General features: G+C 41.5%; 1 protein-coding gene across 2 annotated transcripts in view; it reads right to left on the bottom strand.

The window, feature by feature from the left end:
• plekho2 (pleckstrin homology domain containing, family O member 2) overlaps nucleotides 1–18,088 on the bottom strand; it is a 29,490-nt gene extending 11,402 nt beyond the window's left edge. For both annotated transcript variants that reach the window (XM_078173778.1, XM_033627710.2), the window contains exons 1-3: nucleotides 17,848–18,088; nucleotides 1,470–1,619; nucleotides 1,047–1,169 (exon numbers count right to left, since the gene is read on the bottom strand). In XM_078173778.1, coding sequence (XP_078029904.1) covers nucleotides 1,047–1,169; nucleotides 1,470–1,619; nucleotides 17,848–17,856 — 282 coding nt within the window. In that variant the 5' untranslated portion in view covers nucleotides 17,857–18,088. The remainder of the gene's footprint in view (nucleotides 1–1,046; nucleotides 1,170–1,469; nucleotides 1,620–17,847) is intronic.

Consider the following 18,088-nt stretch of genomic DNA (forward strand, 5'->3'; position numbering starts at 1 on the left):
ACTGGACATGTTGCAGCAGGAAAATGATCCAAAATCAGAGCATCCAAGATTACATGTTTCCCTGATGTTAGCATGTAGCTACATGTAGCAGTGTAGGCTACATTTAAACACTAGCATAGTAGCATGCCCAGACAACCATACAAAGAAATCCTTCACAAGCTGACATCAGCTGGTCTCGAAAGAGGAAAAAACACTTGGAGTATTCAGAATGGTCTAAAGCCTGAGGTTTTTGCTCACTGATATTACTTTACCATACATTTACCTCATTTTCTGAAGGTCTTATATGTATATGACAGAAAATAAGGGAAACTATAATACTTCCCCTCAGAGGCAGCCCTGGCACATTTGGTGCCCTAGGTGAGCCTCCCCCTGGCTCACAGATTACATGAGAATGTTATAATTTACCGTCCCCAAATGCTAATTTTTACTAACTAGACTAGAGCTAGAACGCTTCACAATGTAAATCAATGTGACCCCTCTAGCTGTTCCTCGCGGCCACCGGCTGCTTAGAGGTAACGATAACTAGCTCTTTTCCTGCCGATTTCAACAAGGATTTCTTTCTCTACACATCCACTCCTCTCAGTAGTGTAGTGGTAGTTGAGTGGGCACCAGAGAGCTTTTGTCATTTCTATACGATAACTATACAGTGTGTTTCGGGGTTCACATGATGTCGGATAAATCGCTCCCCCAGAGAGCAGAGAAAGTGTAACAAGCTGGGAGGGGGGCCAGGGGGTGGAAGGGACTCAGAAAAGAAGGCCTCTCTATTATTTAGTAGGCTTTGCTATGTCGTTGTAGTCTTATGGCCTTATGTCATATTTCAAAATAACAGTAGTAATAGTATTAGTAAAAAATGGTAAAAGATAAAATTTATTTTTTTCTTCCCCCACCAGTTGGAAACCTCTGGCCTATGCCACAGGCTGGCACTGCTTCCCCTTTAAATTTCTCTATATCTTTTGCCAGAGTATTGATCATTTAAAAATGGATCTATCAAATTTTGTGTCACAATGAAATTTCTCACTTGCATGCTGCCCACTCTACTTGCTGACCTTATTTCCAGGCTTGGATGATCGAATCAGAATCAGTCTGTGCTTCTTCTTGAAGGGGCTCTTTAATTCATGACAATGATCGTAGTTTTCCAGGTCGAGCCTCTCTAAGCAGTTCTGCAGGTCCTGCAACACAAGGTTATGGGTTAATTATCTGCAAATATGTTGTTTAAATTAAAGGATAAAGCTGGTTATCATAGCTTTTTATTAATATCACTGAATCAGTGCTGTGCTGTCTTTGTACCCAGATATATCTGATATCTGATACTGTTGTTAATTCTGAACTATTTTGTGTCTGTGATATGAAAACAGAACTGAATGTAACGGTTCAACAGTTGACATGAGTCTGTACAGTAATATGGTTCAAATTACTGAGTGTGCTGTTCGAGTATGAAGACATGACTTGTGGCAGAAATGGTGACACACCTCATTTTCATACACCACAATCTCTGTCTTCTCCACATGGATGTAGCGGTCCTTATAGCTCGCCAGCAGTCTGCCAGGGGCCTTCTTCACCCAGCCAGCCTTACCCAGGAACTTTGGCTCTTTACTCTGGGCTGGGTCCTCTTTCGCACCCTGCAATGACAGAGGAAGGAAATCACACTCAACACACACACCAGTGTACTTGCAGAGGTCAGAGTGTCGTTATCACTTTCAGTTTGTCACGTTACCAAATGGTATTACACAGTACACTTGTACTAGAAAAGGACATAAATATTTATTTGATAGTTAACTATACCAGCATATTACAAAAATGTATATTTTTTAACACGTATAATCCAAATTCATCAACAGCTAAAAGGCATTTATCTTAGTTTATTTGTAATCATATATGCAGCAACTACAAAGTTGTACATAAGTAAAAGAAATGCGATGGAGAGATGAAAAAACCCTCAGAGGAGCTTAATCAAGGCATTGTCCAGGGTATACCCAATCCATTAGTTCATAAGTAAAAAATATTACAAAGACAGAAACAAGACAAACACAATGATGTACCGCCTGGACAACGTCACGCAGTACAATAGCTGCTCGTTTGGGGGCGGTATTGCCTGAAACGAGCACTGACCAGGAAGAAAAAAAGCATGAGGAAGAAGAAAAGATGGCTCTTCAATTGGCCAGGACCAAAAATGGAAATCCATTGTGGCTAGCCACAAGCAACTGCAATATATAGTTCTCTGACCATATATCAGTAAGCGCCTGCACCTCCTCGCTACTCCACGTCTGCCCACGAGACATTTTCCACCTTTTTCTGTTTTAACCTCTGCTTCTCCCTGTTCACGCTGTTGGCTTTGGTTTTTTTCTACCCAAAATATGTCACTTTCTTTGGTTCACTTCCTCTCTTTGGTTCGCAGGATAGTTCATTTGCATTTCCCACTGTAAGTGAACCATACCAGGGTCCACTTGCAAGTGAACTGAGATCCCCAGTTTTCAAGCGGACCAGGGTTCGCTCGTTTGGTCCGCACTAGAGTTTGAATGATGTTCACACCACTCCAAACGAGCCGAACTATCTGTGGAAGCGGACCAGGGTTCGTTTAAAGCGGACCAAATAGCGACATTGTGAATGTGTCCCCAGTGTAAAAAGCGCTCTGGGTGATCGGAAGACTAGAAATGCGCTATACAAGTGCAGGTTCATCACTGCCTGCTTAAGTTGCCCATTTTGTGTGTAACACCCAGGTCTTCCATAGAAAACAATGGGAGTTTTATACCATCAGTGTGTTTTATGCTGTTATCCCGAGCACGAGGTTCGCATGCCAGAAAATGCTGTAATAATCCCTTTTGACATAAAGGCTCCAAAAATTGCGGCAGCACTTGGTTGTGCACCTCTGAATTTTTGTAACTAGGCGCCCACTGTGTGTGCTGCGCTTTTTAGTTTAACAGGGGAGACTGGCTGAAAAGATTCGCCTGTGCAGACATCTCTACAACTCTTCAATGAGAGACTACGATGACAGTCAAATGGCCTTCTTGGAAAGAGACAGCCACCACACTGAGGAAAGAAGAGGCTCTTTGCCGCAGTGTGTGGAGGAACTTGAGAGATCTCTGCAAAAGCCAAAAAAACCAAACAAACAAACAAAAAAAAAACATCATGGAAATGGTGGCAACCTTGGGGGAAACAAAGTGGTAAAAAATAATTTCAACTTGGAGGTAGGTGACAGTAGGCATGGGGAAAAAAAATCGATACAGCATAGCATCGCAAAATTTTGTGGAGCAATATTGTTTTGATACACAGACACCAAACCATTAATATTTGCAAATACAAATCAAACTTTTCGTAGCCTACTAGAACAATAAAATCCATTTTTTAGTCCATGACTGAAATGAGAAAAACAAACATTGTTTATCTAATTAGATAGTTTTCCTTTAGTGACACAATTTGAAAAAAAGGTATCTTTTTTAGAAATGCTGCCAAATCGCATTATATGTTGCTGCAATACACAGCATATTCAACAATGTTTAAAATTGCAATAATATTGTATTGTGACTTAAGTATTGTGATAAAATCATATCATGATGCTTCTGGTGATTGCCCCCCCGAAAATGACAGTTATAATTATAGTACATAAATGTAATGTTTGGCAGCACGTCCGTGTTTACTACTGTTGCCAGGCAGCCTACTTTTCTGGTAACGTTGTTCCAGTAAAACTTGCTCACTTCTTACTTACACACAAAATATTTTGGTTGTGCACATCCTGGCGTTTCGGAGGATACTACAACAAACAATGTGTTGAGCATAAAAGCCTCTGTGCACACGCACCATCCTCAGAGCCTGCTCAAGTACAACAGTAGCGACTGGTGTAACATTATCTGTTTGTTGCAGGACACAAATGATGTTACAGGAGAGTGAATAGTTACATGTGTGACACAGTACTTACAGGTGAGACAGTTTATAATATGTAATTACTTCTTCCAATTTTAATATTAACAATAATTAATTGATATTTAGCGTGTGTTTAAGTGCTATCCATAAAAGAGTTACCTTAATATTTATATTTAATCATATTTGCTCCTATGGTCTATGGAGCCATATGTTGCTCTTAAGCTGCTCTCCAGTGAGTCTCTGTGGCTTCTACAAAAAATATCACATGAAAATGAATATTGAACATGAACATTTTTATTCATCATTGTTGTAGTAAGAAATTCTTACATTCTCCAACTGTACATGTGTAGCCTATGCACTGAATTAAAAAGAAACTGAAATGTCCGTCATATGTTTACGGCCTGTCACCTTTTCCACTAAATTTTGCCAAACCTCATCAGCGGTGGCTCGTCTTGAGCCTCCCTGGCTGGGCTAGCTATGGATTCCAAATCCATTAAAGTAAAAGTCTCAGAGAAACTACAGAATTTAATCGTGTGTGGACAGGGCGTAAAATTAACACCCGCCATTGGGGGGTGTTAAACAAAAACACATGGCATGTAAAACAAAAACACACACCCGCCAGTGGCTTATGGAAAATTTTGAATTGCATGTGGGTTTTTTATGTGCTTCGACCATTTTTGCCAGCTGTGTCAGACTATTTTGTCCCTCACGGCTTATTGTACTTGTGCTGGGAACGCATGACGTCAGCTACCGGAACCCTGGGCATTCTATGGTAACTTCTGACACATTTCTGCCGTGAAGCCACCACCAGAAAAGAGGAAAAACGAAGATGAACATGTTGGACTTGGACAAGAAGAACAGACAGTTAAATGGAGCATAAATGTCGCATGGCATTTTATTGAAAAATGGAAACTAGACGAGGCTGGCCAGCCGCGGTCATGGCTGACCTACGACCCGCACACCAACACGATGAGCAGCAGCCTTTGCCGCAAGCACGCCAAAGAAACACAAAGGACAGGGTTGGGTTTTCCTAAAGTTGGATTTTCATACTAAAAACGTAAGGTAATTATTTTTCGTCAAACAAGGCATGATTTTTTTATTTGGCTGGTGAAAAATATGTTTGGCCGGTAAATATTTGGAGGTCACTAGCCAATGGCAGATGAGGTAAAATGTTAATTTTACACCCTGTGTGTGGACAGATTTGTTTGCCTCCACCGCCAGCGATACAATGTTAAAGTACCAAATAATCATAAATAGCCCACTGCAGAGGAGCCACCTCGTGGTAAAACAAATTTACGAATGCTCATTTAGACCTAACTTTAATGTTGATTTTTTTTTTATTTTTTTACATCTAATTCTGGGCATACAAGGACACAAGGCAGGCTCTTTCGATAGTTAAGGTTGCAGATCCCTAGTCTGAGGCAGTGAGACCAATCATTGCCTCACTCTAAGCAGAGGTTGCTCTTTATTTACACAGTGCTGCTTCGAACCTCTCCCAGTTCTATAATGTAAGACATGGTGATGTAAGTCTCAGAAGAAATGCAGCTGTGTGATCACTTTATGCTAAGAGGGAGTTTACAGAGTGAGAGTGAGTGAGAAAAACCCAAGTTCTGCTTAAAGTGTGTTGTTATTGCAAAAAATAGTTTGGCGTTAGAGAACTCGGGCTGACGCCTTTTAGGAGCAGCAGCTCTCACTTCTTATGAGGCTTTTTCATTTCTGCCCTCTTCTTTAACAGAGGGCCTTGCCTCAGACTTTAACAGCTTCGGACTGTCACCACTCTGTGCCTTCCTCTGCACATTAGCTGCCTGCAGGTTTAGTCCCATCACTGTTTGTCTACAGATAAGTGATAGCATGTCACCTCTGTTTGCAGAGCAGCCAAAAAGGGCGGTAGGTCAGTGCACAAAGTGAAGAGCATGGTGGCAGCAGCTGCTAGGCAACACAAAACACACTCAGTGGCCTGATTAATAAGGAAACTGTGACCAAAATAAACCGGAACTGAAACTCTCTACATGGATAACGAAAATGGTACAGAATGCTGCTGTGTTCAACCTCTTCGCACGACGTACTTACAAAGATGCCAGCGTGTTTTGGGAATGAAGGCAGATGCAATAAACACCTTAAAAAAACTCAGTAATGTAAGCTAAAGTGTTTGACATGACAGCGATAGTGACAAAAATGGCACAATGGCTTAAACCAGTAGTTCTCATCTGATGCAAATCTACGTGTGTCGTGGGATCTTGTGATAACCACACATTATTACTGCAATATTCAACTGGGCTTACACAAAAAGTTATGAATGAATTTTTAATTGATTGCATCAGTATGTTGTGAGCATCCATTTCCTAATAAAGAGGCAAACTCTACCTTACGAAATGTACTGAATTTGGTTTTAATTGAAAAAACCTTCACCTTCGCGCAAGGGAATTTTAAGTGTGGCTAAATGAGACTTCAGTGTCATCACGCTGAACACGGCTTTACAGCCTCATTGTGGTGGTGTCGCTGACGTCATGCAACCCTTGTGCAGTGTGTTTATAGCCTAACATTAGCTTTTTACTTTTAGCGGCTGCATTCACACTTCAAAAATCATAAAAGTGGTGTTCATTTGTGAGGATTAGCTTGCTAAATAACACATAAAAGTATCATTTGCTACATCTTATTTTCTGCAATAGTCCAAGATGTAAACGGCAGTGTCATTTTACTACAGTATGAATATATTTTCACTTCACACCGAGGCTGTTTGGCTCTAACACCTTGGAATTACTTGCTTCAGTCATCAAAGGTGTATTCACAAATTGACATAGTACAGTACTTAGAAGTATATTTAGAAGGAAAAAAGATGCTGTGTACACTAAACATATTGAATAAAGTGTTGGTTGGAATAACAACATTTGTGAATTGTCTTGTGAAATTTTTCTGAGAATAACTGTGTACTCTGTGCCATGAAATCGTTCTGATCTGTTGCTACTACGAGTCGGATTTTTAACAGCTGCCCCAGTAAGACGAAACTTTTAATGGCACTTTCCTAAGGGATATTTTGGCATCAGTAATCTCCAGACTTTGTGGAATATGTACAGAATTAAACGACAGGGGGAAAAAAGAAGTTTACAATGATTTGCCTTTTTTGTCTCAAACTTTTGTTTGCTACGTCTTATTTTTTGCAATAATCCAAAATCCAATGGAAAACTCCCATCTGCTTCTTGTCGAGAGAACAAACTTCTGTGTTGTGCTACAAATATACATCTTCCCTGCAGCATCCTTCCATTGTAACTGCTGCCAACTTCCATGAAATATAAACTTGGGTCTGAACATATATATAGACCTGTGGAGTAAGCGTAAACCCAGATACACTTCTTCCTCATGGTGATTAAAACAGTGACTGAAATGCAGGTGTCTGCAAAATTCACAGTCTTTGTTTCTGTTGGAGGAATTTCCACAGGATATCTTTTTTTTCCTTTTTTTGGGATTAGGTGGGAGGTCATCTCACTGTTTTTCCACTTTCACTGTAGCTGCAAGTGCTTCTCCACTTGGTAAACAGCTGTGCAGCTGTGAAGAAAGGAACGCCAGGCGGGGAGGAGAGGCGTGCCAGACAGAGCGCGAGAAGGGCAGAAATGAAACGCTACTTTGTGAAACCACTTCAGAGTGATAGAGTGCTGTAGTGATAATGCAACTGGGATAAGTTCATCACAAAAAGACAAAGCAGCGTCACTGTGCGCTTTTGAAAAAGCCCCCTCTGGGCACAGTGTGGCGTTGGCATGCTTCTGACACGGGTGAACATGGAAAAAATGGATGGTGCTAGATAGAACACGTCAGTGCAGCGTAACGCTCACTAAACCCTTGCAACAGAGCAGCAGTGAGAGGTTTCCATTACTCAGGGCTCAGCTGACTACTATAGCTCTGCACTGTGATATCATAATTTTGGACTAACACAGGAAGTCTGCTCTGCACTGAAACACACACCTAACCAAAACTTCAACCCAAAACTGCCCACACAAGTTTGTGCAATCTATAAGCTGTTCTATCTGTGGTGCTGCGGTGAACACTGAGCTGTCACCTACCACTGTGCAGATGGAAATTATTTGCAGAGACAAGTGCTAATGCAGTTTTAAAATTACAATGTGCTAAAGCTAAGTTATTTCATGCGAGCTGGGTCTTAAAAAAGGAAGAGAAAACAGAGCGCAGGGTTTGGCGGAGGAGGCACACCTTAGCAGACATGTGTTTCTGATGAAGCTTTAGGTCAGGGAGCATCTGGCATTCATTGATTTTCATGCTGACCTGCCCAGCTTGAAGTCACCACAAGCCTCTCTGGAGCTCACACTTTACCCTCACTAACCCTGCACGATTCGAGCCGGGAGACGACAGTGAGGGTGGAAAAATATACTGTTTTGCTGGTATAATTAAACAGTTATTAGTCAGTCTTAAATAAAACAGGAGTTACTGCCCAGCCAGTGATGTCACCACTTCTGCCTGACAAAAGCTGCACAAAAAGAAGGCTGTTTTGATTCACAATCTCTGACTTCAAAACTGTCAAAGATGCTTGACTTCAATGTGAGGGTGTACTTCCTGTTTTGTGCCATTGCTGCCAGTGTTGTCACAGCCAAATTCATGGCAATAAATGACAGGAGTGTTTCACCCAGAGCTGCACAGTCGTCCACACCCAAGCATCAGAAACAGACAGGCTTGGTCGTTGCTCAGTGTTGCATTGGGATTTAAACAAGCCAGTCACATACACGATGTATGTGTTCTGACATGATTTATACTGAAACTTTCCTGCATGCTTCATTGTTTAAAGACAGTAACGCCTCTGTTCTATATATCACACCACAGACCACAGATGGGCCCAAAAGCTCTGATCGCTAACAATAGAATAAAAGCACTGACTTAAATATAAGTGCTCTTCAGTTCACTGTCATATAGCATACTGTCTCTACCAGTATGGAGCCGTTACAAAGACACCTCACTGCCTCCTTTCACTCACGGTGGAGACTGGATAAACTTTCTACTTGTATCTTTCTAACTTAATCTAACAAAGTGCTGAAATCACTGGCTAAAAAACAACTGGACTACGATCCTTCACCTTGACCTTTAGAGCTAAAGCAAAAGGGTCCGTAATACAGGCTAAAAAAGTAACGCCTCATCTGATGGTGGTGCAAGAGTGGAGCTGTGTTTCTCAGGTTTTTTAATAGAGCAATCGACGCGCAGGGAGGAAATCTATTTCTAAATCGCTGTCATGGCCTTGTGTGAACGTTTGTGCACACATGACACAACAGTCTTAAGACACAGCCGTTATTCTGAACTCCAAGTGTAAATAATGAGAAAGGTGCCTCATATCAGCAGTAAGAAATGAAAGTTTCCATACAGGATACAATTATTGATTCTTTTTATTCCATTTTTTTCCCTGCTGAGGGACCACAGATTCAAAATGGCTTTATCGCTAAATCTGGCTTAATGGTTGTGTTGTGTGTGGTCCATTAACACTAATGAACTAAATTAAATAAATGCCCATCAGTTTTCTTATGCCCGCCATGACGTCTTCAAATATCCTGTCAAAAGTGAGGTGTATGCAGAGGCGTCCCTTGGACTTGAGGGCATTAGGGCTTAGCTCAGACCTTTGCTGAGCGCTCCAGGGGTTTATGAACTCTGGCACCTTATTTACATTAGAAGTACAAAAACAAAATCCCAGTGTGAATAAATGTATTCTTATTGTGGTCTAGAAAATGGTTGGGTGCCACCAGACACCCTAACGCAGGCTCAAAATTAAAGGTTAACTGGTTAATGGTGTCTCCAGGACCACGTTTTGCAATGATGACACGCACACCACAGACTCACAACGTTTTCATGGCTAGCAACAAGGAATTTAACTGTCTAGATGATTAATAAATCAATTAATTGAGAATCAAATTGGCAGATTAATCAGTGATGAGAACAACCATCAGTTGCAGCCTTAACTGTCTGTCAGCAGCACAAACTTTAGCTTTCACTCTGTGTTACTGCCGCTCATGATTAGAAAAAAAACAAACAAACTTATGAACTAAACTGAACAAATGCCCATTACAGTTTTCTGGAACCCAATATGTTGTCTTCAAATATCTTGTTTTGTCAAAGCAACAGTTAGAAACCCCAAAGATACTCACTTTACAACAATAAGAAAAGAGAAGAGTAGCAAATCTTCACATTGCAGACGCTGGAACCTGAAAATATTTGGCACTTTTTCTTGATAAATTACTCTTAAAACACATTAAATACAATCATATCAATCAGTCATCAACGTCTATATCAGTTTCTGCTGGTCAATTAGTCACTTACTTGCCTGATTGCTTCAGCTCTATTTTCTATAGCTGCCTCCGGCTGAAGAGAAAACCAGGCCCAGCATGTAAAGAACCAACAGACAAGCAAAATGACTTCAACTCACCAAAAAAAAAGTCTGACGAAGCAAAACCTGATTGTGACCATGAATCACTTTCTGTTTTATGCCTCGGGCATCAAATTCTTTCAGTCATAGTCAAACAAAGCAGAATATTTAAAGTGCTCTATGCACTATGTATGAGTTGTCTGGACACACTTCTCAACATGGAGATGGCTGAGGCACCGGCTGGAAGCTAATGGTGCTAACTCCATAAACAGGGTGCTGACAGAGCTAATGGTGGGATTGCACAGTAGCAGCAATGAGTGGGATGCACACATGCACTAACATGCACATGAGGCCGGATCGGCTTTTTACGACAAACCACAGAGAAGCTCAAATTACAACTCACACAGGGAGCGTGACTTCATTGTCTGCTCCGGACTCCAATATATATCATTAAATAGAAAAGAGTTGATTGCTGCTTTATTAATGCCCTGAATGCCACGTACAGAACTTTTAAAAGTTTTCTTGATAAGCCACAAAATCCAAATAAAATGCTTCCTCTTAAATGATGACAGCTGGACCAACAAAAATCTGAACTGCAGACATAAACTGGCTGAAACTGACCAAACTAATGAAGCATGTCATGACCAATCATATTCATGCAGGTGTACAGCGCAGTTACTATAGCCTGAGGTTTCTCACCATACCTCTGCTGAACTCCACCACCCCAACCTCCACATTATGACATTATGTGCTGTATTTATTGTATTGCTGATTTAACTACAGTTTAATTTGAGTTAAGGTGGTAATAGTTCTCCCAGCAGCATTATTCGAGAGCTCCCAAGTTTTTTGGCCGAATGTAACTGTGCAACTATTTGCTATAAATGGTCAATTCTGTCTTCTTCCCCATCCAACGGGGAACACTGAAACACAGGAAGCTCCTGGAAAAAGTTATTTTTCCATCAGGTAGGTGTGGCGGATGGCTCTAAATACTATGATGCCCAAGAGCCTGTTGCTATGAAGAAGACAGTCAGAGGTGTGGATCAGAGCTATAGCAAATTCATAACGCTTTGGACCAAAATATGGCACCAAACAAGAAAAATTAGAGACCAACTTGTGATCAGATCAGTCTGATACAGTGTCCCACGACTTAAAACAAATGTGGGCTGAGGCATCCAATATCTCGTGGGTAGAGTGGGTGTCCCATGTACAAAGGCTATGTCCCTGCTGCAGTGGCTGTGGGTTTGGTTCCAGCCCATGACCCTTTGCTGCATGTCATCACCTCTTTCTCCCCCTTTCACACTTCAACTGTCCAATGATAAAAAAGCCAGACAAAGTTGCCCCTTCCCTACTGCCGATCCCCCCACCTCTAGCCCCCTTGCTCAGACCACATCCATCTTTTAACTAGGTCATCATTTTGATCTCAACTACATCTCTGTAAAGTTTCGTGACTGCATCTTGCACAGTTGTGACAAACTGGCGTTGACAAAGTCTGATCACAGACAGACATAAACACCTGGCAAAACAAGCGGTAACCTCTGGAGCTGAAAAATGAAGCCAACACAGAAGTGCTAAAAACTGCAGTTTCTCAAATGGCCACTTGGGGCTGGCTCCACAGGCCAGTCAACCCCCACAGACCCCTGTTAAAATCAGCAGAAGTAAGCATGATTACAAAAAAATAGTTTTGGTCTCGAGAGCTAAATTCCTCCTTCATGACAACTGTGGGGGTGAATTTTTATATTACTCATCTGTTTACATTTTATTTCAGGCTGTCTGCTGATAGCATCCTTAGCTTCTCAGTCAGATCCACCCCTCACTCCTCCACAGCGCCAGCCTCTCGCCCAAATATCGTAACTTCTGGCTCCAAAAAAACCACAATGGCTACGGCTGAAATGCCGAACCTGAGGCTTCAAAATGGGAGTCCACAAACCAATGGGTGATGTCATGGTAGCTACGTCCATTATTTTTTACAATATATGGGAGGGATACTCAACATTCTTTTGGGACACTCCTTTCTAAAGTGTGTTTAATACACCGGAGAAAAAGGCTGGCAACAAAGCAACGCCTCTTGCATTTTTTAAAAGGACACGCCCTCCCGGAAATGTGCGCTCCTCCTTTTCTCGTCCGCAAGGAAACAAACCAAATGGATGCCGAGAGTTTTATCTCCGTTTTATCAATCGTGTGCTCTGTCCACAAGATTGTGGAAATGAAGGACTTACAGTGACTTTGTTTAAAACTTTTAACGCAGTCGGACTATGTTTACGAGCACAAGAGTTCAGCAAGCCACCGAAGGACCGCCCGGCAGATTTACTATTGGTTCTGCAACGTAGGGAGTTTTTTTAAACTCTGAAATTGTATCCGCCCATCTAAACACAAAATCAGGGAGAAAGACACCAGTCTTTCGTTAAGCAAAGCGTCTAAAGACTGACTTGTGAGTCTAAGTGTGGGGCGTTCAAGGCTTAGCTCAGACCTTCATCGAGGTGTCTGGGGGTTCTCCTCTGGCATTTTTTTTGACAACCAAGCTCTATTTTGACACTTTTAATGAACTCTGGCACTGTATTTAGATTAAAAGTACACAAAAAATCCCAGTGTGAATAAAGTTATTCTTATTGTGAACTAGAAAATGGTTGGGTGCCACCTGACACCCTATCGCAGGCTGCAAGTTGAGTATCACTGGTTTATGGTGTCTCCAGAAAGCAGCCTTAATTGTTTGTCAACAGCACAATCTTTAACTTTTGCGCAGTGTTATTGGTGCCCAAAATTTTAAGTTCAATGATTAGATGATTGTTACTGAAATGCACTGCGGAAACATATTTATACACACAGGCTTGTGCTGTTTCAAATATTAATTTCAAGCGGGGTGTCAGTAGCTTAGTGGGTAGAGCAGGCACCCCATGTACAAGGCTGTTGCCGCAGCGGCCTGGGTTCAAGTCCAGCATGTGGCCCTTTGCTGCATGTCATCCCCCCTCTCTCTCTACCCCCCTCAAACGTACCTGTCCTGTCCATTAAAGGCAAAATGCCCTAAAAATACATTAATTTCACACTCATCCTGGCTGTGGAAGTGCTCCAACTGCCAGTCACCTGACATTATGTAGAAAAAAACAACAGGACTTTTACTTCCCACTTTGCAACTCTGTGAACAGGACACAGGTCCTGATACTATGAAGAATAAAAAGTGAGAAATATGGAGAAGTGTCAAAAAACGAACAACAGTATTACTTCACTATTTCTATTTAATCCTAAATTAACCCCTTGTGCAGTGAGTAGAAATGAGCAAAATGTCCTCCACAAGAACATAATCCCCGTCTTTCCATCTTTTGTCTCTGCAAGGACACAAATTCCAGAGCACTCGCATGCATTCACTATTGAGGACTTCCTTTTTCATAAAAGCACTTTCCCAGAAAATTGTCAGCGGTGCCCCAGTAAGACGATGTGTACACACACACATCCATTGTGCAGCACAGGCCTGGATAGCAGGACGATGATGAGAGAGGGTTAATTGTTTTCTGCCTGACACATAATGTAGCAGTCTGTTTCCTCTTTGCTGAATAGGTCAGGCAGACACGTCACACTCTGCACTCTGGGTCAGTGGGATGGTGATAAAAGGATGACTCACAGAGCTGAGACAAATGATCGTCATGGAAGGGCCACAGTGTTTCAGAGGTGAAAGATAAAGAAGATAAAGGGCAGAGTGTGAAGCAGAGGAGAACGGGAAATGCCAAATAAAAAATAAAGACACAGATAAGAACCCAACAGCTGTCAGTCGGCAGCGGGCCAAGCAGTGGGTGTTCATATTAACAGTCTGTCCAGTCATAAACACCAAGCACTAGTTTCAGATCAGCTATAGATATAAGAGAACAATATCCAAACCACAACAGTTTCAAAATGAGAAGGGTCAAAATGAATTTCACTTTTTGTGAGGAGAAAATATAAACTACAAACCGCAGCTATTGAGCACATTTTCCTACTTTCGGAGGGGGGTTAAAAAAGATGTTTGGACACGTTAATGTCACAGCATCTCACACCACTCACTAGAGCACATCACACCTCTTCACATTTTCCGAAAATCAGCAAAGAAAATGCAAATTTATGTGCTTTTCCTTCTACTACTGTCTCAAGAGAGCCTGCAGTGGCCTATGCAAAGACGGTATGTTGTGACTGTAAGTCATCATTAATTTGTTGAATCTGTTTCCATTGCACTTAGTCACAGTCACCTTTTATCAATACACCAACTTTATCATCAACATCTAAGGACCTCTGTCACTGCAGAATGAATAAAACTAAACTAAATATGACTTTGATATTTTTCAACCTGGAACTTATTTTCCTATGCTTTGCGTCTTAGGGTGCTTTCAGACCTAGAGTTGTCTTGCTTTGGTCTGAGTCAGGGACTAATTTTGTTGCGAAGTTGCATAATTGCCTAGAGCTGGTTCGTGTTCTCACAGCAGCATTTACAAGCAGACCAGATCAAATGCCTTGTGTGAGAAAGCTGCTCTTGATTGGTCAGAATTTCCATGTGGGAAAAATCCAGGAAGTAAACAAAGCATTGAAGGAGAGTACACTTGCAAGATAAATGTGACACTTTCTAATGTCACAATGGAGGGACAACTACGCAGGTTGATTTTAGCGCTGCTCATCGTGGACTACATTGCTGTCATTGTTCATTTTAGTCAAACCATACAGTTTGAAAACGAGGCGCGGCTCCAACTAGAAAACAATGTTTTGATGCATTGGATGTGCTGAATGTGCATATTAAGGCAGTACAGGAGGAGGTGCACATTAATAATCCTCCAGGACTGTAACATGCTCATGTTTAACCCAAACAATGTGTCATGTGACTGCAGTTGGATCGGACTGAGGTCGAACACCTTCTCACCACAAATGAACTGCACCAGAGTTTGTTTGTAACCGAGACCCCCTCCAGTTGTTGTGATGCGCACCTGAGTGTGATTGCTGTGTTCACACTTGCCCAAATGAACCGCACTTAGGGGGCAAACGAACTTGAGTTCTATTGAACTGGACCAAACGAGACAGGTGTGAAAGCACCCTTAGAGACTAATGGGAACACAGTTTTTCAAAATGGTCCAGCATTGAGTGAGACCACTGCAGATGGCAGACGTGAAACAGGCTGCAATGGAGCCATTAGTGCACCGTCAAGTGTTTGTTTTTGCCACTGACAAACTCAGATTATTCTGTCAGTGTCTGACAACATTATTGAAAGGATCCCTTCAGAGTTCGACCTTTTTGTTGAAGAGTTACGTCCTTTTTTTTAACCAGAAGCAGCCCCTAAATCGCTTTCCCCAAAGCCACCAGACTCCATTTAAATAAACAGTGATTTTATCTTTATCAAACACACTTTATTTAAACTCAATTGACGCAAAATAAAAGTCACAAAAAACATCTTGGTCCGTCTGTCCAATTTTCCAACATCACCAACTTTGGTTTGGTTGAAATAAATCCGTAACTCACCCAGTTGGATGTGAAAACATGCTGCCTCTATGCACGCTAAAATTACTGTTTATTTAAATGGAATCTGGTGGGTTTGCTGTTTTTGGTTTTAAAAAAGGATCTTCCTCTTTTACAAAAAGGTCTATCTCTGTAGGGATCCTTTCCATAATGTTGCCAGACACTTTGAATAACAGTCTGAGCCTGTCAGTGGCAAAAATAAACACTTTTAGTGGATGTGGTGCACATATGTCCTGAGTGGTTACACTGCAGCCTGTTTCGCTGCAGTGTCTCGCTCAATACAAGTGTTACTGGCTCACCCTTTTTCCACTTTAATGGCGGTGGCCTTGTGGGTAAGCCCCAGCCGCACTGGATGTCATTGTCTCATATCACAAAATGTCCATAGTTAAGTTTTAAAGCAAACAATTAAATCTGTTTTCTTCAAATATTATGAATAACGCCATATAATGTAACCTCCTTCATAACGTCATCCCTCCACGTATAACTTGAAATACAGTTACAGTAATGTTATAATGATGTTGACGGATTAAATTTTCACTTGATTTTAGGGCAGGACTCGAGTCCCACCACCATCTGCTGCACAAGCATCTACTCAGACTCCAATGCTGATGTCACACAATGACACACAATGTCATCCAAAAAACACAAACACAGCACTGATAAATGAAATCAGCGATGGAAAATGCAACCTTTTAAAGTCATCATCCAGACCACACCGCCATCACAGCTGTTCCTGTTTGAAGAAGTATTCTGGCAAATCACTTACAAATATGGAAATATCCCTGTTGTATTTCTTGACGTCTGTACCTGATGGAAACCATTTAAACATGCGCTCTATTTGTAGCTTCAGCTCTGCTTATGGCCTTAATTTCACCTACATCATCTGCATTTAATTCTGATAAAGTGAAAGTTAAAATTGTCACACTGGGCCAACACACTTCATGGTGGAAGATGCATGTGAGAATAAGGTTTAACTGTGGGCTGCAGCTGTTAAATGGTTGATAGCCTTCATAGTCTGGACTGGAGAGTGACTATAGGAGAGTAGGAAAGTCTGTATTTAATCATATCAGATACTGGATGGAGAAAGGAAGGGAGCTAAGAGTGTGTAATCAGTGTTACAATAAAAGGGCGGGGTACAGCATGCTTGAAAACGCTTGCAACAAGTTCCCCGCATACTGTAGGTAACTACTTGACTTCCTTTTTCTAGCAAGTCGGCTTCCTCAAAATGCCACATTTCTCACTGTTACATTACATTTCATTGTGTGTGATGTGTGTTTTAAGGATAAAATGTTGAGTTCTTTAATGCAGATGCCACAAATTAAAATTTAAAATGCCCTTAGAATAGTGTATTTTGAGAAGACTTCACATTATTCTTAGCCTGTTGAAAACAGTGAGCCAAATATCATTCATAAATACGGCAAATCAGAATTGACTTGGATATTATCAAAACAGTAAACGTCATTAAACCTTTGTTAGCATTTTTTCTGAGACTTTGACTTGCCGTAGTAAATTCGGCTTAGGTATAATCCACCAGGTATATTTCATTTATGAAACCTCACCCTTTAGACACGTTATACCTCATATCCTCCTTGGCTGAAACGAACCGTTATGGGGCGTGTGTAGCCCAATACTATACGATGAAATGCAATGCACACGAGATAAATAGGTATTGTAATGAAGCCGAATTTGCTGGAGGGCATATCTAAGTCAGAAAAAGTTTGATTTTTTGTTCTAAAAGTTATGTATTTACATCCAGACGTAGCGCTACACTAAAATGCGGGATTTTTAAACGGGGTTTGCAACGCTCCAGTTTTCGTCGCTATTCTTATGAACTCTGACCAAGAAGTTGATGAAACAGATTGACAGGTGGGGCAGGTGCTTTGTGCCAAGTTGTGTTGACTTTAAATGGCTGCAGAAGAGAGGCTGGCATCGCTATAAAATCCCAAATTAACTTGTTTTTCTGATGAGTATCAGCCTGCCACCTCTTTCTAGGGGCCCTAACTTTGCTCTAATAACTCGGTCGCGCCCTTGCAGTTTTGTGCTCCCTGAGTTTATAACATCACATGCATACTCAAGTATTCACTCTCTTAAAGTATCTTAAAACTACAGCCCTGCATTGCAAAGACGGCTACAAAGAGCGAAGCAGCACACACGGAGGGACTGAAGTGACTACTCACATCTTCCATGATAAAGGACCAAAATCCGTTATGTGAGCGCTGAGCAGCCTGAAATCACTCGACGTCGCCCTTATCCTCGCCAGAAACTGTTTACGTCTCCCCAGTTGGTCGGCCGCTGACACATTTCCAACAGCACACGTCAATGAAGAAAATAAGGAACCGTACCGTTTATGACACCAAGGGTCGTCTCTGACTTTTTTTTCCTGTTTAGCCTCAGTGAAAAAAAAGTTCGCAGAAAAAA

Source organism: Epinephelus lanceolatus, chromosome 2, assembly GCF_041903045.1.
Source record: "Epinephelus lanceolatus isolate andai-2023 chromosome 2, ASM4190304v1, whole genome shotgun sequence".
NCBI classification, from domain to species: domain Eukaryota; kingdom Metazoa; phylum Chordata; class Actinopteri; order Perciformes; family Serranidae; genus Epinephelus; species Epinephelus lanceolatus.